General features: G+C 39.1%; 1 protein-coding gene across 1 annotated transcript; it reads right to left on the bottom strand.

Moving 5' to 3' along the window:
* Positions 1 to 50: 50 nt before the first annotated feature.
* cpda (carboxypeptidase D, a) lies at positions 51 to 23,180 on the bottom strand. The gene is made up of 21 exons (XM_026924222.3): positions 22,410 to 23,180; positions 21,150 to 21,397; positions 14,634 to 14,776; positions 14,367 to 14,536; positions 13,051 to 13,460; positions 12,741 to 12,932; positions 12,384 to 12,551; positions 12,185 to 12,294; positions 11,964 to 12,072; positions 10,264 to 10,406; positions 9,961 to 10,130; positions 8,407 to 8,694; positions 7,374 to 7,569; positions 7,006 to 7,141; positions 6,325 to 6,471; positions 6,124 to 6,222; positions 5,826 to 5,890; positions 4,847 to 4,978; positions 4,467 to 4,652; positions 3,582 to 3,684; positions 51 to 3,358 (listed from the first exon to the last, which is right to left on the bottom strand). Exons 1-21 carry the CDS (start codon positions 23,069 to 23,071, stop codon positions 3,132 to 3,134), a joined length of 4,104 nt encoding a protein of 1,367 aa, XP_026780023.3. The 5' UTR covers positions 23,072 to 23,180; the 3' UTR covers positions 51 to 3,131.
* Between the last annotated feature and the right edge of the window lie 1,481 nt (positions 23,181 to 24,661).

The raw sequence follows: 24,661 nt of genomic DNA, 5'->3' as shown, positions 1-24,661 counted from the left end.
TATACATGTTTGTTCAAATACACCAAGTCATTTACACTCAAGCATCAGAATCAAGCCATCAATTTAGACTTTATTGTTAATGAATAGCAAATAAAAATGTGACACACAGGATGTTTTTAAAGTTTAGTGTGCTAAAGCAACAGGAAATGAGCCTCAAATGAGTTTGATGAGAAAATATGCATGATGAAGCATGTGTCTGTATTCATCAGCACACAATCAGCTCAGCTGGTTTGATATGTTCAATACACATTCAATTCAATAATTCATGAACAGTGCAGAAGATTGACAAAAGCAGTGGAAACACCAAATGACAAAATAAATTTTTTTGTCAATTTTAACTAAAAGCAATCTACATCTTTCTTAGGTTCACCCTTTGATATTTCCTAATAATCACTATACTATATAAATTACAAGAATGGAGGCAGTTCAAGGAAGAAGGTTACCCTGATTACTTAAACACTTGAACACTGAGATACATGGCTAATATCCATTGTTTTGCATGTGCTTTGTATTTATTCAGATCTGCAGTCAGTAGAAACATGGAATTGTAATGGCATTTTATAATCACTGAATGTTAACTGGCAGTAAGTGACAGTGCAAAGCCACTTTCAGGTGGATAAAAACTTCTAAGTGACCATTTGGTTTGATGAAAACCATGTTACTCAGTCATGGTGTAAATTTAAACAATGTGTAATCTGAGTGATTTCAAATATTCAATTTACACACAAGCACCGGTAAAAACGCAGACTGAACAAGTGATTTACTGTGAAAAATATCTGAAATTAGGACAAATCAGAACAAACAGCTTTTGAGAGCAAGCTAATTTAAGTCACTGTTGGAAATGTGAAAATGTTTATATCCTCGTTTATTCTCAAAACATCTGGATTATCTGAGAACTAAAAGGTTATCAACACACTACTTGGCTGTGGCTTGATAAACCCTTCAGATGACGTTTCGTTTATTAATGAGTGTATCTCTGTACACATATCCAACACATTCTACATTCTACTTGGGGAAAAAAATTACTCGGCAAGCCAAATATTCACACCACTGTGATTGAATATTACACTACAGCATGAAACTACATTCAACAAACTGACAAGGGACTCAGGAAACTTGGCTATTTAATAGTGTTTTTCCACTGGACAGTGTGGTTAGTAATTCACATAACAGTACACGGTAAAGTAGGAGAACTTCTCTGGAGGTTGTGGGATCGGGCTTAGAGTGTTACACTCTTCAGAATTTACAAACTGATTCTCTTTGTCATGAGAAAAAAGTGGATTTGGTTACCTCATTGGGCTCGTATTGGGCAGAAGACAGCAATTTGTTAGACTGCGTGAATTAAGGGAGCCAACGGACACAATACTTTAATCTTAGCGGAAACAGAAAGACTTGTATGGCAGACAATCTACATAATCCATCCATCTCTGTACCGCTTATCCTACAGAGGGTTGCAGGTAACCTGGAGCCTATCCCAGTAGACTCGGGTCACAAAGTGGAGGACACCCTGCACACAACCATTCACACACTACGGACAATCTGGAAATGCCAATCAGCCTACAACACACGTCTTTGGATTAGGGGAGGAAACCGGAGGAAACCCCCCAAAGTACAGGGAGAGCATGCAAACTCCATACACACAGGACGGAGGCGAGATTCGAACCACCAACTCCAGAGGTCTGAGGCAACTGTGCTAACCATTAAGCCACTGATAAAAATATGTAAATATGGATAAAAATGTAGTGAAGCTTTCTGAAAGATTTAACATTTATGGAAGGAGACTCCACCACAGGAAAATCTTCAGGATAAAGAAGTTTGCACTTTCCAGTTTTGCTGTAACACAACAAGCTGTGTTTTGTTTTGTCCTAACTTCAAGAGAGAGGAAAAAAGAGAGGCTGGTGAAAGAACAACTGTTTATAGCTGCTATAAAGAAATGATAACAGGAACAGTTTTTATAACTTGTGTAGTGGATGTTCCACAATATTAAATGGAACAATAAACAGTTAAAATGCACAACACGTCATTCACTAATAAAGTAAGAAATTTTTGGCAAACTGGTGGCTGGTATAAGAGGAATAAATACTTCAGGAAGTGAGCCCTGTCATATTTTATTCCGTACAAATAGTGCACTAAATACCATGCTACAAGACATCGTTACCACGGGTGTATGAATAAAATAAACAACAGTAAACTATTACTGCCACCTGAATCTTAGCAGGTTTTCTGACTCGAGTGACAATTTTGTTTGACCAAACACTGGTCTGGATGACTTTAAACTTCACCCACATGTCTGCTGGATTCACTTACTTCTCTGAAAAGAAGGGTAAGTATGCAGTTACAGTACAGCTAACTTTGAAATGAAAACCATGACAAAATGTAGCATCATACAGAATACTGCACTGTCCAGTAGAAAAGCACTATAAAAGTATAGCCAATGAAATGTTTAAAAAAAAAAAAAAAAAGTATTTTTTTCTAAAGAATCTCAGCACTGGGGTTTTGATTGAGGCTCACATTCACCCATAATTGATCTCAGTATTAGAAATCATAAGCAGCACTTCTACTCTAAGATGATTCATGTACATACTTTGTCACATACTGTGTGGGACAATGTGAATCAAAAAAGTAATAATAATTAGACTCCTGATTACAGCCCACATACTGAGTGCTTCCAAGAAGAGAACTTATCTTACACACATTACACTGATCTTCACACCCCAGCGATAGCCAACAGGCAGCAATGGCTCAGGCTAATCAAACAAGGCACTGTGTTTAGTAATCCTGCTGAGTTTTTGTTCATGTGGGCAACTGAGTTAGTGATGTACTGAATGTAAGAGTTGTGCAGAATATTTCCACACTATAAACAAGCATAATTTAGCCTCAAATAAATAGCATATTGGTTGAGAGCGGATTGTAAGGTTGCATACATTAACATGTGAAACAGTCAACCATCTCACTAGGCCAGTAAAGTGCATCCTGGGATGGATTTCATGGCAGTCTGTGCAGACGGGCCTGTGAGTTGAGCACCCCCTGCAGGTTTGGACAGAGACCAGTTAAACTTTGGTCTTCTGTCTCTCTCAGACACTCCAGTAGGGTGGCAAAGTAGGATGTGAACATTGTAGGAGAGTTAAATATCAGAGTTTGTTGGCGTACAGAGTATCTTCATCGCTTTCACTCTCGTCCTGGAACTCGTGGCTCAGCAGGGACTTCTTGGAGCCCATGGACGTGAGCCGGATCTCGTCTTCATAGTCGTCCCGGTGCTGGCGCAGACGGTGAAAGCCGTCCTTCTGTCTGTTGGACTTGGCTGAGCACACGCACCAGATGATGCAGGCGGTGATGGCCAGAGCCGTCATAGCTGCAGCTGAAGAAGAAAACACACATCATTCCAGCATATGAGATGACAGCTGCAGTTCCAGATGCAGCTTGATGCAACATTCAAACAGCGAAAGACCTGTTTGAATGTTAAACCCCACGAACAAATGTCTTCCTGTCTTCCAGTATGTTTTAATATGCCCTTATCAATTTTCCCTCATCATTTAGAGCCATTCAACTTAGCGTTCCCTGCTATCCAGATTGCTTCTTACCTGCAGATGCCACCACTAACTCTCGCGGTAAACCGAAGATGCGGTTGTCCATATCAAACTCAATAACGATGGAACTTGCTGCCTCATATGATGAGACAATCACCTGGAGGAGGCAAAAGGATAACAGTGATTGACTAATTATAAAAATCATATACATTTAGATACAAAATTTTTTGTGTGTGCTCAGAATTTTGTGTGTACGATGCATGGATAAACTACAGCCCACAAGCTGCAGGTCCAGATGTAATCGCGCAGTAATTCACTATCTCCATTAGAAGTGGAAGCATAATTTATGCCCAGGTATCCAACATGATACACAAAATGCAGCATGAGCATCTGACACACATACGGGACGCATTTTTCTATTTCTACTTCTGCTGTGTGCCGCACATGTCCATAAACACGACAAAAACAATATCCATGCTTTGTTTTGCAGTGTATGCCCATAATCTAAACAGCACATGAGCTACATTTCAGCCTGTAGACCTACTGCTAAGCTAGACCTACTGCTAAACACACACACACACACACACACACACACACACACACACACACACACACACACACACACAACAAAGGCATTTGTTTTAATGTGAAAACAGACAGGCATTTTGCTCATCCTTGCTCAATACTAATCTGACACTGACATTACAACACAACAACATCTTTGCTGAGTTGACGCAGAACAGTCATGATGAATCACATGTTCCGTTTCACATGCAAGGTCTGTGTTTTGTCAATCAACATCCCATACATTCTCAGTGGAAAGGAAAAGAAACTAGGTCTATCCTAATCCTCATTCAGAGTTTCAGGCGAATATCAGAGTGATACTGATACTCTATATTTGGATCAGTGCATTCCTAGTATTCATGAGAATTCTCAAACCTTCTGCCGCTGCTGTTGATATCCCTCTGCTACTGCTTCAATGCTGTGTGATCCTGGAGCCAGCAAGGCGTGGAAGTATCCTCCCTCACTGGTGAATACTCGCACACCACCGTTCAGCACGATCATCGCTCCCACGACGGGCTTGCCACTCTTGTCCTTTGCGATTCCGCGAACTCCTTTGTGCACCTACAAGAAAAGAATGAAATTGAAGAGACAGTTTAAGCCAAAAAGGCTTACAGTCTTAACAAAGAACGACATATTTTACAATCCGGCCATTTCTTCATATAGAGGGCAGGCAGTATGTAAGAATGTAAGTAGGAGCCATGTATGATATTTAGAGACAGCAGTGGATTATGGACAGAAGGAAAAAACTAACTGACCTCTACCAGCATGCTGAGCAACGACTTCCTGTTCTCAGCCCAAAGGGTGGGCAGCTGATCAGCTGGGGGGAACAGGCAACAGCTGGTGTATACTGTAATCTCAGGACAATGACCAAATTCCACACTGAAGTCCTGTAACGCAATCAGTTAACAGTTAGGCATCACAAGGAAGTTAAAAGGAAACAAGCTGAACAGAAATACACTCTATATTTCAGGAATGGTCAGATGAATTTCCACCACTTCACTGGGGAGTCTGCCAAGTGACATTTTACAAATTCTTTATGAGCAAGGACTTTTTCAGTAAGGACACGTTTTTTGCAACTCTTCTTGGATATGACTGACCCATGAACATTACCTTCAGCCTTGCCTCGGTGTTGACTATCAACAAACTGAGTGACTGGGCAAAGTTGCATGAGTCAGAGGTGTGGTGTGTATCACACTGAGCTTGTTTTGGTTGTGGTTACAACATTCAGGAACATCACATCCAATCAGGAAACACTGATAAGTGGTTTCCTGGCTGTAGCAGGAAATGTATCATAGACCGTGTCCCACCCTCCCAGTCTGACTTGCATGAAGTCTCAAGATTTTAGCAGCCAACCTCCTTACATTGTTAAAAAAATGTTGCTCTGTTGATGATGATGTTAAATTAAAATGAAATTGCAGACCTCCTGGCTATTCATCACACCCACCTAGAGGTCTGCAGACCACACTTTGACAACCACAGAACTAGAGAAGAAGAGGAGCCCAAAACTGGCATTTGTTTTTAACATTATTCTGTGTCAATACCTTATTCTATGGCAGTGGGGAATTTTCTGTTTTATTTATATATGGGTTTTAATCCTCTTATGACATCCACTGTATTATATATTGTTATCTTGTACCCTGTTTACCAATTTAAATAGGACTGATTAAGTGTATTAATTCTGGAAGTAAATTACAGAAGGTCTATAATTTCTGAAATGGCTGCAGTATAATTTACCTTCATGCTGCCCATGTGACTGTGTTTCTCCGCTGCCCGCAACACTCCATCAGGGATGTTTCCCACTGAAATAAAATGAGTCATTGAAAGAGAGTTTGCTTATATATTTAAATACAGAACATTTTTAGAGTAAGTTCTCAACTATATGAAAGCTGCTCATCACTTTGTGTTCCATAATTAAAATGAACTTGATACTACAAAAAGAGATTTCATGACTGTGAAAAGTATTATAAACACAATACCAATTTAATCTACATTTATTTACAGTATAAGAAGCAGTATAAAGCAGTTCACATACCCTGGCCATTGCTTGGGCATCCAGCGTCTCCTAAATGCATTGTGGGATGGTTGTTGGCATACGCAGTAGCCAAATACCTCAGGGTACTCTCATTTTCAACTGGAAATAAACAGCAAAAATTAAAACCTTGCCAAAATTGTCCATCAGCTGCCACCACTGAAAGCAACTGTATTCCCAGATCCTAGAAAAGAGAAAGGAGACCTGGTTGAACTGGTTTGTCATAGGGGTAGGTCACCAGTACAGAGCCTCCGTCCAGAGCCACTGACAGAGTGAAGCCCTTCTCCTGTATCAGCTCCATCACAGCACGAGTCTCAGGCTGTGCTTCTGTGGAGCGCTGGGATGCATTACCTATAAAACACCAAATCCACATTACAATCTGCATACTATTCACGACATGTGCTTAATCTAGGGATCTTAATAAATTCTAAAATGTAAACACAGATGTTCTTTAAAGAACCATAGCTGAGAATTGTGAACTCTGCAGTGTGCAGCCAGCTAGAAGTCTTCACACTGCTGCATCCTGGTTTGGGCCACAATGGATCCTGAGTCTATCCCAGGAACACTGGCCATGCAGCAAGAATACAGGCTAGATAAGACACCAGTCCATCACAGGGTACCATACACAAACACATTCACATACTTATTCACACCTAGGGGCAATTTAGCATAGCCAATCCAACCGACACGTATTTGGGAGGTGGGAGGAAACTGGAGAACCCAGAGGAAACCCACATGCATGTCCACACAGACAGTAAAAAGAACTTAGGCTTGCGCCACAGTGCCACCCAGATAGGAGTAGGTTTTGGTGTGTTAGCTGTAAAGGCTGGTCTTGCTGGTTGTTTGCTTGAAATAAAAATGTGTGAAATTTTCACAAACGCTTACCAAAGAAATCAGTGTCGAGGTCTTTGCCATTTGCATTGTTCATACCCACAGTGGAGGCGCACTCTCTTTCTTTAGCGAGCTCACGACCATCTGGGTTAATGGAAGGAAGGATAACGATTCTTGTCTCGTTGATTAACTAAGGGGCAAGAAAGAAAAAGTTACATATTTAAAAAGTGGTCAATGTGATTAGACCACAATGTTATACTGTACAATAAAAATGTTATAAATGTAGGAGAAAAGAATTGTATAATTGTATTGTGTGAAGTCAACTGCCTTAGTGGAGTTTCTCTACTAATGTTGACCAAAAGGATTGAGACAAACAAGTTATACTTTTTAAGCACTGAAAAGCCCAGATGAGACAGTCTCACCCTGGTAATAGCGGCATTCTTGCCATAGTTGATACACAGATAAGCAGCAAACTCCAGCAGCAGCTCCGTGCCCACTGGAGCATTGCCATGGATGCCAGCCACAAATCGGATCTTGGGCTTGGATGGCTCTGGCACCTCAGGGGTGTTGGAGATCTCCAGGGCCCAGATGGTTCTGAACTCCACACTCTGACCAAGGCTAGACAGAATAAAACAAGGTCACTGCTCTGAATCTGCGCTTGTAAAAAAGAAACTAAAACACTGTTGGAAAGCGTGGCCTGTAATCAGACTGGAAGATTACAGGGATGTGCAATTATGCCTTAGCCTTGCAGTCTTATTTAGTTTTAGGTTCCACTATTGTCTCCTTTAGTCCAATATCTCCCTGAATGCTTTTGTCTAATCATGGCAGATCATTTTGGTTGCAGCATGAAACCAGACTGCGGAGTCATTTGGCCTCCTTCTACACTTGGCACACATTGACATGTTCCAGAGATTACAAACCCGTCAAATCTGAGCATATAAACAGGAACACACACTCACCACTGGCAACAGCTGCTCCAATTGCTCAATCACGTCTTTAACAGCAAGCAATTTTGCAACTGACTTGCAAAATATGTCATCTTAGCATAATTTGCAACAGCTGTAAATATGCTGTTTGCATTTCTTTCTACATATTCAGAATCTTCCCTCAGGTCATGTGTTCTTATTTTTAAGTACACTGTGATCTTAGCTGAGACAGAGAAGCTCAAATATTATTCACCAGCTGCATTACAGACATAATATTCATCCTCCTAAAGGAGTGAGTTGGCAGAGGATGTGTTTTTTTTTTTTTTTTTTTGACAAACAGGATAGACTTCAGTACTGGCTTGTCTCCACAAGTTGGATCCTCTGACTTTTGTAAACTAAGACTGGCCGGAAAAAGGATGTCCCTTATGATTATTGAGTATATAGTTAAAAGCTAGAGGCTATAGTGTTTTGATACTTTTTATAGTTTTTTGATAGTCAGCTGTTATGATTCAATGTAAGAGACAAGTACCTGCGTAGAGAAGTGATCTTAGGGAAGTTGAGGTTGAGGCTTCGCAGGAACTCGGACATCTCCTTGTAGCCACGATAGCGGAAGCTGCTGGTGGTGGCCGTGTTCTGGATGAGCTGGTCCAGTCCAGGTCCCACTGAGAGCTGCTTGATGAAGCTCTGGAACTCCTCCTCACTGGAGTCCGGGTGGACAGCAGGGCTGCTCGTGTCACTCCGTATGCGAGTTAGCTTAAAATCCACAATCTCTGCATCACCATCAGGCACAGTGGCGTACGTGACAACAGACTTGTAGCTGGACAGATTGTGAATAGAATAAGAGAGGTTTAAATTCACAATCAAATTATTTCATGTTATCCATTTTCATCGCAGGAAAATGGATTGAAAAGGGGAAATATTATGGTCCATTTAAGTTTATTCAAGAAGTGAGAAGCATTGTGGAGGTACACTGAACACAAATTAATAGGCAGTACAATGTAACAAGAAAGCATTTACAAATAAACTTAAAGGTACCATCTGAGTAATCTTCGTACACACAAAAGTCTACTTTTCTATGTACAATATGATTGGCAGAGTATTTATCACCAGGTCTAAACATGAGAGCTGAATAATAAATACAACAGGAGTTTTAAGTACAGAGGAAGCAGGAAATAATATCTCCATACTCATGACCAAAGAGAAAGAGTGCCTGAGCAGTTTTTATACAGGACAACAGAAAAACAGCTGTATCCGTTATGTTTATATGTTGAAATGTTTCTATAAAATGTTTATTCTCAATTTAAAAGATAAGGAAGGCTAACATATCACATATAAATAATAAAACACAGCGGAGTATGCTGTTATAGGAAAATAATCAACGAAAGGTGTCATCACGTGGCACGATGCAGAGCGGAGTCACTGTTACAACCCTGAAGTTGATTATTTTCCAATAACAGCATTTCCCAATGTGTTTTATTCCTCTTATACCACAGCAATTTGCCAACAATTTTTATTTTATTAATGATAATTAATTGCACATCATACTTTTAACCATTTATAGTTACATTTTATGTAGTGTAACATCCACGAGAGAAGTTAGTTCCTGTTATTAGTTATAGTATAACAGCTACAAACAGTCTCTCTTTTTCCTTCCTCATTAATTTATTAAGATTTAAAAAAAAAAAAAATGCAGCTTGTCATGTTCCAGAAAAACCTGGAAAGCAGCACAAAGTCCTTACTGACTACACACTGACTGTTACTAAGCACTGACACTCGAGCCTCCTTCCATAAATGATAAATAACCTTCTTACACCTCAGCATATCAACATTTTTCTTTGCTAAATAAAAAATAAATTAAAAAAGCCTCTTTACTATGAGGTTGAGATTATTATGGAGCATCCGCTATACAAGTCCTATTAGAGTGAGTGCATTAACGTATACCTTTGATTTGCCTTACAGTTGGCACTATTGCCAGAGCTGCTGTTATAGAAAATTAATCAACACCTTCTGACCAATCAGATTCAAATGCACTGCGGTATAAATCTATTTAAAAAAATCTACCAAGTGCAGTCAGGCAGCTTACCCTTGAGCAGAGGCAGTTAGGTGGTATGTTCCAGGTACAAGCAGACGCCAGTAATCTCCAGCTCTGTTGGTGGTGATGGGGTGGTCAATGCCTCCTACAGTGATGGTGGCATTGGGGATACCAGTCCCATCCTTACTGTCAGTCACCATCCCCTTCACTCCTCTGTGGACCTACAGATCACGAATATAAATACAAGAAAGACGATGTATGTGTGCTGAATACAAGTAGAAAAGAGTACGAGAGAGAAAGAATGACAGAGGTGTGGAAACAATGAGAGAAACAGACAGATAAAGAGGGATGAACCTGGTGAATAAACTGCAGCAGAGATCTCCGGTTGTGCTCCCAATACTGTGGCAGCTCCTGCGCTGGAGGATACTTCACACAGCCCAGCTCTATAGTCACCTCAAAGCAGTTAGTGTTAAGATAGTTCCAGTCCTGCATACCACCTACCAGAGACACACAAAACACAACTTCACTCACACAGGCTAAGTACATCCAAAGGAAGCATTAACTCATTATTACCGCTGAAGAAACCTGGCTTCCATTTTAGGCTACATGCATCTACGCATGTGTTTCATTCTAAATATGTGCCTTGTATGTTTACATTGATGAAATTTGTCCATGATGTCCATGACAATATTCTGATGATGGAAAACAGGCTGCACTTTAATAAAATAATTAAAGTTTATTGTTTTAGCAATTTTCTTTGGAAGAAAAAATGCATTGGTGCATTTTCACTGCAAGAGTTTTTTCACGAATCCAGAAAACTTTTTCACAATTCTAGGAACTTTCCAGAATTTCATGGAAGGAATCAAGGCTATTTTTAGCTCCTGGGCAGTCATTTGAGAAATCATTTTAGTACAGTAGGTACTTTCCTGCACACCTGAAATTATTTCCGTAATGAGCATTGCTGTTCATTCAAATACATACTGTACAGTAAGAGTAATTAACAACTAAAAGGTGTGTTTAGCTAAAATGCAATTACTAAAGTTCATTTTATTTCAACAACACAAAACTTTCTGTAACACTTTTTTTCACAAGTGGTAAAACAAACTTATTTATACAGGAGTCTTATTTATAGAGGCTCCTAGAGACATGGTGCTTTCAGCAAAGTGCTTCTGTGCAACAAAACAAAGGCAATAAAGAATAAAACTTCAGTTTCACCCTGCTGTAAATTTGCAGGATGGTGACATTTTTATCACTTGTTATTGTACATCCACTGGCCACTTTAATAGGAACACATGTACCCCTGCTCATTCATGTAATTAGCCAATCAGCCAATCGTGTGGCAACAGTGCACATATATGTGCTTGACCTGTATCTGCATAAAATCATGCAGATACAGGTCAAGAGCTTCAGTTAATGTTCCATACATCAGAATGAGGAAAAAATGTGATTTCAGTGACTTTGGCTGTGGCATGGCTGTTGGTGCCAGACAGGCTGGTTTGAGCATTTCAGAAACTGCTGATCTTCTGGGATTTTCACACACAATGGTTTCTAGAGTTTAAATAGAATGGTGTGAAAAACAAAAGCAAGAGGTGGTTCTACGAGCAGAAAGGAGAGAGGACAGAGGAGAATGACCAGACTGGTTAAAGCTGACAGGAAGGCTACAGTAACTCTTTACAACCGTGGTGAGAAGAAAAGCATCTCAGTACTAATAACATGTCAAAACTTTGAAAACCTTAAAATCAGCCCTGGTGCCTTAGGTGGAAATCTGAAATCCTGGTGGGGGAAAAAAAAAAAATCCTGAAAAAAATTCCCAGATTCCTGAAAAGACTCCTGCAATGAAAATGCACTTATAAAACTACAGTGAAGTCATTTTCCAAACAGGTACAAGTGTTCCTATTAAAAATAGCCCATGAATGTATATAATGGATTATAATGTATACAATCCCTTAACTTGAAACTCGTTCAGGAACTGTGTGGTTCTGGTTCAGGATAGTTCTGAAGCTACTTACTTCCTTAAACCTTTCTTTATTACGTCTCTGTATTCTGCCACTTACCAGGCACATTGTACCAAGCAGCTCCATTAGTAATACCATCCTTAAAGTATTCGTCTGGGTATTCTTTCACATCTTTACAAGGGTGCCCTTTATACATGAGTGGATTTTCCTAAAACACAAGAAAAGACTTTTGTGCCAAGTTCATCCAGATAATGAGTTAATAGATTAATGAGTCTACTTGGAAATGGGGAACAAGATCTACAAGAATAGATCCCACTCACCCGTGAGTAAGCAAGGGCGACCATTTTAAAAGTGGCATCGTCTGGAGACCCGCTATATCTGCTGAAGCCCTCTGGATTATCGTCATAAGGGTAATTTACCACCAGAGAGCCTAAAAAGAAACAAACACAGGAATGTACATGTGTACTTATTGCCATATCGTAGTTCACCTATCCGGGAACTTGATAAATTGATATCTACCTCCGTGCAGGTTAGCCGACAGCACAAATGGGTAGCTTTTAGCCCAGTTCATCACTGCTATGGTCTCTGGCTGTCTGGGATCAGTAATGGTTTGGAACTGGTCAGGAAAATTGCGGTTTAGGTCGTAGTTGTTGCTGTTATTACGCCCCTGGTAGCCAATGACATCTCCTGTGAAAGATCACACATTTTTTATTATATTGAATTATGCTCAAATTTATGTAGGGAGCAAGTCATATAAGTAAGGTTTTGTAATGCATAAGAAGAAAACAGAGAATGCTAAGCATCAGATTACAGTCCCATTAAAATCATATAAGGTTACCTTTTTTTTTCAGGTTAAAAGGTGAGTTTTAAACTTACCCTCTTGTGCAATTTCATAGCCATCTGGGTTCATGGAGGGCATGATGTGGATGCGGGTGTTGTTGACAAGCTGCGTGACCTCAGGGTCGCTGCCATAGTTACGGCACAGGTACTCGATCAGGTTTAGAAGCAGCTCGCGTCCCACCACCTCATTGCCGTGCATGTTAGCAATATATTTAAACTCTGGTTCACCTAAAGGAAGCATTGAATCATTTCAGTATACAATGTAGACCTTACACTTGGCTGACACACAGGTTATGAGAAAGCATTCATATTTAACATTATTTAGTGAGAAGTAAAGAAACAGCACCTTGCTCGTGGTTGCCCGGGTTATCAGAGATCTCCATGACCCAAAGCAAACGGCCCTGAACGGACTTGCCGATGGAGTAGAGACGTGTGATTGAGGGATACTTAGTGCTGAATCTCTGCAGGAAGAGCTCCATGTCGCTGTTGTGGTGATGGCGGAACTCCTGAGGTTGCTGCGGCTGTGGCGCTGGCGCAGAGCTGGTTGAAGACACATCTGTAACCACTGTATTGTCACTAGGCATGCTGGAGCTGGTATGACTGTTGCTGCTATTGGTTATAGGGGGGGTAGAAGGTGTAGTAGACAAAGTGGTTGTGTGGCTCACACTCTCATTACTTGGGGGTGCTAGTGTGAAGTTGAGTTCTCTAGCTTTGCCTTCAGGTACTTGCACACCAGTCACAGTCATTGGCACATACCTAAATCACACAAGGAAAGCAAACACTGAAACATTTTTCCAAACAGTGTGTATACAGTGTATGACAAATATGGAAACACATACATTTTAAGGGAAGTATTTACACAGATACGTGTTAGGGCTGTCATATTCCTTTAAAAATTGCATTCATATTTGAATTACTTATATTGACACAGACAGAATAAACATTAGCACTAGATCTACACTATGCATTTGCATTCCATAATTCATAAGAAACTTTTCATATGATCTGGTTTTATGTATTTACCCAAATTAATGTATTTGGCATGGATCTTAAGAAATCTAGCTAAATATATTGAACATCTGCCTTCATGATCAAGTTTTTAATATACTCAAGCTCATGAAAAACACAATAAGGGCAAATCTTAAATATCTTTCTTTTCACTGTCCTATATTCATTCTGTATGGTAACATACCATCATGGCATTTATTCTATACTCAATACACTTTTGTATTTACTTTGAAAATAGATATAGAATTAAAACAAATATGTTAAAATAAAGCCATTTTCCTAGTAAGAACCATTTGGGTAGAAGCAGAACCTGTGATCTTAAACAAGATGCAAATTTCTAACTTTTTTACTTTTTGACTTATCAAAGTAGTTTGACTTGTAGAATGTTAGAGTTTTAAATATTTGAGTACAACTTTGCCAGCCTTAATACATAAAGCCATAATCGCCCATGAACATTAAGCAGAATAAACAAGTTAACCTTGAAGAAATCATGAAATAACTTTTGAAAGACTGCATTTAAATCCCCCAACATTGCTGCTTTATTGAGTAAATACTACACACCATGATCAGTGAACAGCAAAAATGGAACGTGAATGAAAGCATATCTAGTCTTGTGACAGTCTTATGCTTCATCATGATTGGTCAGAGGCTTACCCAGAGGCTACAGCTGTGATATTGTAGGTTCCCGGCAGCAGCAGTCTGTAATAGTCACCAAAGTGACCAGTGGTTATGTTGTGGTTAATGCCTGCCACCAAGATAACTGCATCAGAAAGAGGAGCGCCAGTTCTGGCTTCTCGGACAAAACCTCGCACACCAATGTGAACCTGAAATAAGATCAAGATAAGTCAATATTACACACGTATGCAGATGCATGCTTGTTACTGAAATGCAGGCTATAACTCAACGCTTGAATGACTGCACCTGCTCCATGTAAGCCAGCAGAGACTCTCGGTTGTTCTCCCACTCTGTTGCTAACACTGAAGCGAGAGGATACTTGCAGCAACTCAGCTCCATGGTGATTTCCAAGCAGTTCCCTTTTAAATAATTGTAGTCCTGCATTCCTCCTGTGAAGAAATACAATAGATAAATGTATAAGACTGATGTCACCACACGCAGTAATGAGAGTTGTCTGTGGAAAAAAAGATGCTCAAATGCATGCCCACCTAACCCACTTTCAAATGATTTCAAGACTGACGTCATGGCACAAAGTACTACAAGAGCAGGCATTGATCACGTCTCACATTCAGTAAACAGTGAGATTATGCAATGGCACTCAGCCACCAAGTGTTCAGTGAGTAATCCTCTCTCAAATGAGATGCCTCGGGTGAGGAGCTACCTTGGCAATGGGAGTTGAAACCTCGTTAAACACACACAAGAAACCCAACTCCTTACAAACAAAGAGTTGGGAAATTCTTCACTCTTCCCTCTCACTAGCCCTGCAAGTATAAGTTACAAGAATCTACAGTTTCAGTCCGACAACTGAAATATATAAGACAACCAAAGATGCAGATCTATGTCTAGACTCCAGAATGTGCAGAATAGGTTTGACATTATCACAATAACAGCCATTGTCTCAGAAATCTCTAAAGCATATTTGTGGTTGTGATGTTTATTAGAAAAGGTTCCCTTAACTAACATTATTTACTGAATTAGTTTTCATTAACAAACCATGAACTTCAGCATTAATAAACTCTTAACCACGGTTGGATTCTTTATTCTGATTGGTCGGAAGGTGTTGATTTATTTTCTGTTACAGCAGCTCTGACAGTCGTGCTGGCTGAAAAACAAATCATGTGTGTGTATATATATATATATATATATATATATATATATATATATATATATATATATATATATATATATATATATATATATATATATATATACATTGACATGCTTGCTCTGATACGTTAGCATTTCTGTAGTAACAACTTTCACAGGGACTTGTATGACAGACACTCCAAAGAGATTTAAAACCCTGTCTAATAGTCGATATGGTGAAGCTTTCTGTAAGGAGATGTTTATTTAAAGTTTTTGGAAGGAGTTTCCAGCGTCAGTGCTTTGTAACACTCAGAGTAAAAAAGTTGCAAGATTTCAGATTTTTCAGATAAAGCTGCAGTTTTCTGATTTTTAAAACAGAGAGACTGTTTTAAATAAATAATAACCATTTTAAATAAATAAAATGGTTAGCACTAACAAAATGCCGTGGTATAAGAGGAATAAAACACTTATCGGTAGATAATCAACTTCAGGCCTGTTCATGTCAGCCCGCATCATTACATTTTACTGCATTTGGCAGACACCCTTATCCAGAGTGACTTACATTTTTTCATGTCATTTTTATACAACTGAGCAGTTGAGCAACATTATTCCTTAATGTTACAGTTATGAAGCAAGCAAGCTTTCATTGAATTCTGACTAAATGTTAATGAAATACACATGCACTGACTGGTCTTCAGATGTAAATAATGCAACTTGCTTTTCAGCCTCAGTTCTGATTTTTTTAACAACCGGAAAAACTGTCAGTTAACCAACATTGACCATTGTGGCCTTTATGTAAATTCCTTAATGGTATGGACACTGCTTACTTCACATATTTTGTTTATTATTTAAAAAAAAAAAAAATCAATGAACAAAAGTGTTAGTTACTTCGTTAATACTTGTTAACTTGTTGTTTATTAATGCTGAAGTTCATGGTTGGTTCATGTCAATCAACATGTTAACTGATGTCAGTTAAAGAAACCTTAATGTAAAGTGTTACTTAAAGATGGCCTACAAGAACAGAAAACATGCAGAAAAAAATAGTCTCTGCCTTTATTTTGGTTGAAAAAGTGATGCCTAACAGAATAACTGACCACAAATTAAACATCACTCATCCTGGCCTAAAAATGTGCAAGGACACCGGGAGCTGAGAAAGACGAACAAAAAGCTCATGAGCTAAAAAAAATAATGTAGAACTGGTACAGAACAAAAGGTGATGTCCGTTATGCAGCTTTAATCCATCTGACACGTGGGTTTACAAGTCATCACATGCCAAATAACAATGTGGTAAACTCTGAGCTTTCACAGTGGGTTCGATATACAAACTGATATACAAAAGGTACTATATACTTAGTGGTTAGCATGTTTGCCTCATGCCTATGGGGTTAGGCGTTTGAATCCCGCCTCTGCCCGGTGTGCGCGGAGTTTGCATGTTCTCCCAGTGCTCCCCCAGTCCAAAGACATGCACTGTAGGCTGACTGGCATTCCCAACTTGTCTGTAATGTGTGAGTGTGTGTGCGATTGGATGGAGTTCCCTAGAATAGGATGCCCCGAGTACCCTGGGATAGGCTCCAGGCTCACCCGTGACCCTGTGTAGGATAAGCGGTATGGAAAAATGGAGGGACGGATGGAGCGAAGTAAGCATAATGTACCTAAGGTTATATGTACAAGAGCTACAAATTTATAGACGTGTGGATGAATTGAATGTCCTCAATACAGTACACTGATATATTATATTCAGTGTCTTCTACACTCGAAATCAGTGTTTCAGTCCAGTGCACTTGACCAGTGGATTATATCAACCCTGCAAGCAAACAATGAGCCCATAAAAAACACGCTTACACATATGACTCTACCACTTCCTGGTCTTTCCACGTTCCTCTCAGCTGACCCTGTAAACTGAATCCGCTCTCAGACCTACTTTGCATATCTCAAGCGGACGTTTAGAACATGGGATAAGACGGTTGAACGCACTGTTCTTCTATTACCTAATAAAACACACACCCAGCAATATCTCTGGATTAATCAGTCACAAAGGGACATAAAAACCGAGGTCTAGACCACACCCTTGTCTGCTACTTTAACTATCCTGTTTTAGACATTTTTTGAGAGAGTTTGATAGTATATGATATAAAGGCACAGTGTTAATGTGTTAACGTTGTTGTGAATAAGCCACAAAGGGTTAGGGATAGTTCTGCTTTATGATCTCCTGCACATTCAGTTTAAGGTCAGTGATACAAGCAGCAACATTAACTGACCTGACTATTATTAACTCCTTTCGGTAGTCTTAGAGCTTAAACCAGTTAATTATAAGCTAAAATGACATTACATTTTCCAGATGGAAAACTCATGCTTTAATAGTCACAGTTTTTAGAACAATGCACAATGCTAAGAAAGGTCAGTGTCAGCTGGATGGGCTTGCACACATGAAAATAAAATGTGAATGAGTTTAATTGGTGTGTTATACACAGCTCTGTTTCTCAATGTTCTCTCAAGCAGATCAAACATTTATATGTCAATATGCAAAGCTCAGAACACACATCTCAAGTCACCTGATGTTTGCTTTACATCATCACATAGGATCCTTGTTGACAAGGATGCAAATAATGCTTTGTGTTACAGCTTGAAAATGTGGATTTCATGAACAACGTCTTACACTCGTGCAATCAAATCAGTCTAAGTTCAGCTTAGACTGCAGGAGCACATTATGTCATTTCCATGTTTGGTATGTCTATGGCTTGTGAAGACTCACAGGAAATGTGTGCGGAACACTTAGCAGTGTAATTAAAGTCATTCTCACCACTAAGGAACTGAGGCTGATTCTCTACTCCCAGGTCATTGTACTATATGTGCTATATGGTCTTTGCATACAACATTCTTTACAACCAGTTCTTGAAGTGGATGCCTCCCAAATAAGCCTGTTCAGCCAGCAAATGTGAAAGTAAGGACTGAACAGCAGAAAAAACAATCTGAATATCAACAAGTACAGAATTGCAAATGATAACAATGATCTGTCTATTAAAGCACATGTTTATTTTGTTTAGTAGATACGTTAATATATGTCCAGTATTTGTTAGTGGAGCTACCACAAGAACTTCAATGTGCAGTTTTCTATGTATCAACTGTGCAAAGGGCAAATAAAAGACTCTGACTATTCAATATGTACTTTGAAAAGACTATGAATATATACACACAAATCACTTTATTAGGAACACCTGTACACCTACTCATTCATGCAATTATCGAATCAGCCTATTGTGTTGCAGCAGTGCAACGCATAAAATCATGTAGATACAGGCCTGCAGCTCTTAGTAATGATCACACCAACCATCAGAATGGGGAAAAAGTGTGATCTCAGTGATTCTGAGTGTGGCATGATTGTTGGTACCAGACGAGCTGGTTTGAGTATTTCTATAACTGCTGATCTCCTGGAATTTTCACGCACAACAGTCTGTAGAATTTACACAAAGGAAAAACATCCAGTGAGCGGCATTAATGCGAATGGAAACGCCTTGTTGATGAGAGATTTCAACAGTGAATGGCCAGACTGGTTTGCGCTGACAGAAAGGCTACATTAACTCAGATAACCACTCTGTACAGTTGTGGTGAGCAGAAAAGCATCTCAGAATGCACGACATGTCAAACCTTGAGGTGGATGCACTACAACAGCAGAAAACCACATTGGGTTCCACTTCTGTCAGCCAAGAACAGAAAGCTGAGGCTGCAGCGGACACAGGCTCACCAAAACTGGACAGCTGAAGACTGGAAAAACATAGCCTGGTCTGCATGCACAATATGCACAAATGATTTTGACTAAGCCATAAAGCTGATGTATTGTTAACATGGCGCAGTCTTATGAGCTTCCTTTATTGAAATTCCTTCCTTTATTGAAAATCTGGCTATTAATATGCCTCATAGCATACAGCATCATAACCGTGCTGTGTCACGTGAAGTTCAGTAAGTGGTCTGCATCTTAGTTTGACCAAGTGCCATGCCAAACAGATCTGTACATGTTGTTCCAGGTTTTAGACTGCACACCTGGAATCATTTCTACGCCCCATCAGCTCCAAACGAACAACATCCTGGTGCCAAAGAAATTTTGTATTCAAAGAAATCTCTATTCAGGTGCAAAAGGTGGCCATTGGCTCAGATTTCAGGACACAATGCAGCTCAGGTTGCTGTGCTGAGAGTGATATGATGGCTTGAGTATGCTGGTTTTACACTGATGTTACAATGGCTTATAAAGAAAGGTATCAGAGCACAGCAGGATGCTACAACTATGCCAGAAATACTGGGTTTTGGATTACCAGCTACACGTTAGGTCCTCTCACAGGTTCTGGTTCCTGGTACAGCTAATAATACATTATGCATAAACAGACATTGTCTTATGAAGTGCTAAGAGCAAAGATGGTTTTTAAAAAAAAACAAAAAAAAAAGCATGGTCAATAGTGTGCTTTTGCCTATGACTGAGAAGAAAGGACTGGAATTATTTCTCCTAAACAGATATACAGTGCATTATTTTATGGTAGAGCTGCTAATTTAAAGGACTTAAGGGCCAGACTGCTCAATGCTTCTATAATGAACAGATTTGCCTGCTGTGCCATATACAGTAGCTCTTGGCAATGTCTTTATCTGCCCTAGTTCTTTCAAAGTTATTCTGCTAGCCTTGGAAGGAAGTACGGAAGAAGAATGTGGAAAAGATTGTGCCAAACATTTACAAGAAGAAGACAAAGAAAACATTTTACAATCAAAAGAAAGGAATGTAGCAGGATTAACAGAACAATTCACCAGAAATTCATCACAAAAATTAAAACCAGACTATCAATTAGCTTAAGTTTAGTGCTTCTGAAAAACCTTTCATATGGTGAATGTTGGGCATTTATGTAGTTTTGCATGTATCTCACTCAGAAATAAAGTTTTTTTTTTAAAAATGTGGTCACCTCCAAAAGTCAAAATGAAGAAAATCGCATTAAAAGATTTCATTTCGGTTCCAGTGAAAACTGCCACACCTACCTCTACATTTGTAATCTAATATTTTCTTGTTATTTTCTTCTTATGCTTGTAGATGATACATTTTTATCAGGTCATTTAAACATTTTAAACCTGCTGTCGTCTTTACAGAACGTGTAAGTGCTCTTCTCTGTTTTGATGATGTAATGGCGCAGGAGTGTCATACAGGTAGCTGATTACAAACTCTACTGATTACATTTATGTCTGTTTCTTTGTGGAATGTAACTATGCAAAAGATTTGATCAAATTGTGAGAAAAACAATTTTAACTAGCAAGGTTTTAGACATCTTTAGTGAGACTGACTGCATTTCTGCTGCATTTGTTCAACTGGCTCCTTACACTACATAATAAACACCAAGGCAAGGTTAGAGAGAAGCCTAAATAAAATATTTACATGTTGTTTTGGTAAAATGTATTTAGGTTTTCTTAAAACACAGATGACATTACTGGCAGAAATCAATTTTGGTCAAAACCAGAGTTTTTGTTATTTTCTGCTGTTTCCCATCACACATAAAAATCACTCGTTTGGGAGTGAGAGTAAGGAGATGGGCTGACCATACCTGAGGGCTTTACTTTTGAGGAAAAATAAAAACTTCAAGATATGTTGTTAGACCCAATTAGATTATTTTAAACAAGCTGACTGGTGAGGTAAATGACAGCAGTTACCTGGAACATCGTACCAAAGGGCACCATTAGTGATGCCATCCTTGAATGTCTCGTCAAGTTCTCCATCACAGTTGGGCTTCCCTGTCTTCATGATCGGGTGATTTTTGGCATAAACTAGTGCTAGGTAGCGGAAGAGAGCGTCGTCGGGTGAGCTGCTGTAGATGCCAGTGGGGGCGTGCCCGGCTGAGTCATCAAACGGGTAACTGGCCACTACGGTACCACCGTGCAAATTTCCAGACAAGACAAACCTGAAACAAAGGTAACAGACTTTTAAAACGGCCTGTCAGTGGGGGGTCAGTATACCCAAGAAACATCTGACTTGCACCTTGAGGTTTTGACAACTTGACGGGGACGTCTGACTTGCAACTTGACACAGACTACAAAGCCAATGACTCACACTTAGACCCAGACTTAAGTAACTAAAATTGACTTAAGTAACTAAAATGTCAGTTAATGTATAAAATTATTAAAATGTTTTCTATAAAAAAAAATAGAAATCTGGTTTTACACCCTAACACAAGTTAGGTCACTGACATAGGTTAGTTAATGTTGCAAGATGGGATAATATGGAGCTTTGGTCTGGGAATCTGGACTTGACTCAGACTCTGCAATTTGGGAATCTGGACTTGTCTCAGACTTTACAGTCTGAGAATCTGGACTTGTCTCAGACTTTACAGTCTGAGAATCTGGACTTGTCTCAGACTTTACAGTCTGAGAATCTGGACTTGTCTCAGACTTTACAGTTTGGGAATCCGGACTTGTCTCAGACTTTACAGTTTGGGAATCTGGACTTGTCTCAGACTTTACAGTTTGGGAACCTGTTTGAGAATCTGGGTTTTACTCAAACAAAGTGCACTAGACTCAGACTTTGGAAAACTCAAACAAGTTTGGTATATTCAGTACACACATTGGCTAAATGTAGTATGGCTCACTGCGGACACTGTGCAGTGTACATGTCATCATTTTATACCCTGTGTAGTACACCTATACAGGAAGTTGGAAAACATTTGCAAGTGAACAGTAATGATTGGTAATTTATGCTGTGCTTACTTCAGATAAGTGGTAGGAACATTAGGAACTGAATTCTTGTCAAATGTGCAAAAACTGCTATATAAAATTAGTTAAACAGACAAACAGTTTCTGTAAAACATGTTAGTTTTGTGATTTTCCTACACCCTATACATATAAAAACAGAAACCCATAAACACTTTATTTGCTCAGGAGGCATGCTGAAGACAACAGCTGGGTGAGGCTGCTTACTTGTTGTCAACGATCCACTTCATCATGGCTGTGTTTTCAGGGATATCAGCTTCATCCACGTGTATCTGAGTGAACTGGTCGGGAAAGTTCCTGTTAAGGTCGAGGTCTTTGGCGTTGTTTCTGCCGCCTGCTTGGCCACCACAGTCTCCCTCCACCGACTTCTCAAAGCCGTCTGGGTTCAAGCTCGGCATGATAAAAATATCCGTGCTGTTGATGAGCTCCGTGACCCGCTGATTGTCTCCGTAGCTCCTCAGCAGATACTCGATCAGATAAACCAACACCTGGCGTGAGATCGTCTCGTCCCCGTGCATGTTGCCCACGTATTTGAATTTGGGTTTGCCCGGCATGTCGGTTAAAGGCTCCTTGGTGATCCTCATCACCCATAACTCCCTGCCCTCAAGCGAGCGTCCGATGCTGCTTAAACGCGCGATGTGTGGATATCTCCGGGCCAGAGACTGCAGACGGCGCGTGAGCTCCACATAATTATAGTAAGTGTTGTAGGTCTCCGGTTCCTCTGTTGTGCTGCTGCTCTGAGGAGCCTCGCTGACAGGAAGAGCAACCGAGCTGACAGAGAAAACGAAAACAATGACAAGCAAGACAGCGAGAAAACAGCCAGCTTTCCTCACTGCTGAACACACTTTTTGTCCTTTCGGGTTCAACATGTCGCTGTAATTTCGCTTAACCCTTAAAATAACATCTGTCCCATACCAGGACGGGAGACCTACACCTAGCTCCGGAGTTGACGATTAATGTTGCTAGCTTCCTGTTAACCTCAAAAGGGGCGGGGCTTACTCGGGTGTGCAGGAAGCAACGGCTACTTCCGGGTTTTTTTTTTCGCCTGCCAAGCATGAAAGATTTAAATAATAAAAGTCTGCTTTCCACACTAGGTATTTCATTGACAAGAAATTCATTTAGTACAATCATTTAAAAAACAAATAAACAAACAAACAAATACTGGAGAACAGTGTAATGATTAAAGTGTTAATTATAAATGTAATTGTTATTGATAATTTGATTTTATGCTTTCAAATTTTGATGTAAAATGTACCTTTTATACTGTACTTTATACTTTTATATTATATTATTATATTTTAGTATAGTTTTAGATTATATATATTTTTATAGTTTTATATTATATTATTATATTTTAGCATAGTTTTGTATTATATTATTATATTTTAGTACATTTTATATTATACTTTTTTTTTTAATACTTTATACTGTATGTGATTTTATACTGTATGTGATTTCTAGATATTTACTCTCTCTCTCACACACACACACACATCTGGAGTGCCGTTAGGAGAACTAACGAACTTACTCAGAAAAAGCTTCTAAAATTGTTTATTAAAATAAAAATCAAAAGATTTTCCACTACTATGAGCTCTATGCATTTCCTAAGAAATGTTAGGAAATGTACAACTGCAGGTTTCTAGATTCTTCCACAGCCTACAGTGTAATTATATTTAGAAACACACCTCATTTTGTGGGTTTGTTGATGGACTGAACGTTGGTGTGCGCGCGCATAAAAGATGCTTATCTGGTGTTCATGGCCCCACTAACTCATGCAACAGTGTCTATAACTCATGCAACAGTGTCTTTCACTGTTAAAGACAATCCTTTTGCTAACACATAATCTAATTGTATTATTCTCACAATAATACACTTACAAGTCAGTATTTACTTCTTAAGTAATATTTAACATGGTGGAATGTCTATTATTTTTGGTTGTAAGTGACTCCAGTGAATTAGAGCTAATGTAACTAATATAAGTTTGAGTAAACTCAGGTTTCATAATTGTGATGTACTTTAACTAGTACATTTAAAAGTAAATTAATCTACTTGGCAGCTAGTGTATGTCTATAATTATGTTTAAACATGCAAGTCTATCAAATGTAAACTATAAATATGCATTACTTATGCAATACTTGTATGAAACTTGAAAAATCTCTTGAAAGAGAAATGATATAGTAATGCCAGCTAATTCACACCAATAACAATATCAGAATCCCTTTACAGTACTGGCACTGACAAGTGAAAATTGATGGTAATGTTTTGGACCTAAGGGCTTGTGAACGTGACAAGAAGTTGCTTGTCAGGTGTAGGAGTTGATTTTGATTCTTCTTCCGCACCGAGATATCAAAGCTTAATTCTCAGTTCTTTTATAATTATTTTTATTTTCATGCACTGGATTTAAAATTTTACATGGCAAAATGCAAAACAAAGAACACTGGAACTGGGAAACTGATTAC

Source organism: Pangasianodon hypophthalmus, chromosome 14 (assembly GCF_027358585.1).
Source record: "Pangasianodon hypophthalmus isolate fPanHyp1 chromosome 14, fPanHyp1.pri, whole genome shotgun sequence".
Classification (NCBI taxonomy): Eukaryota; Metazoa; Chordata; class Actinopteri; order Siluriformes; family Pangasiidae; genus Pangasianodon; species Pangasianodon hypophthalmus.
This window is presented reverse-complemented; position numbering and strand designations above follow the sequence as displayed.

What these genes read in the sequence shown, in the direction of transcription:
- cpda (XM_026924222.3), bottom strand. Translation starts at nt 23,071, where the DNA reads ATGTTGAACCCGAAAGGACAAAAAGTGTGTTCAGCAGTGAGGAAAGCT. An exon ending in TGACAAACCAGTTCAACCAG is followed by an intron (nt 6,223 to 6,324) that starts GTCTCCTTTCTC and finishes GTTTATTTCCAG; the next exon opens with TTGAAAATGAGAGTACCCTG. An exon ending in ATCAACAGCAGCGGCAGAAG is followed by an intron (nt 3,685 to 4,466) that starts GTTTGAGAATTC and finishes TGCCTCCTCCAG; the next exon opens with GTGATTGTCTCATCATATGA.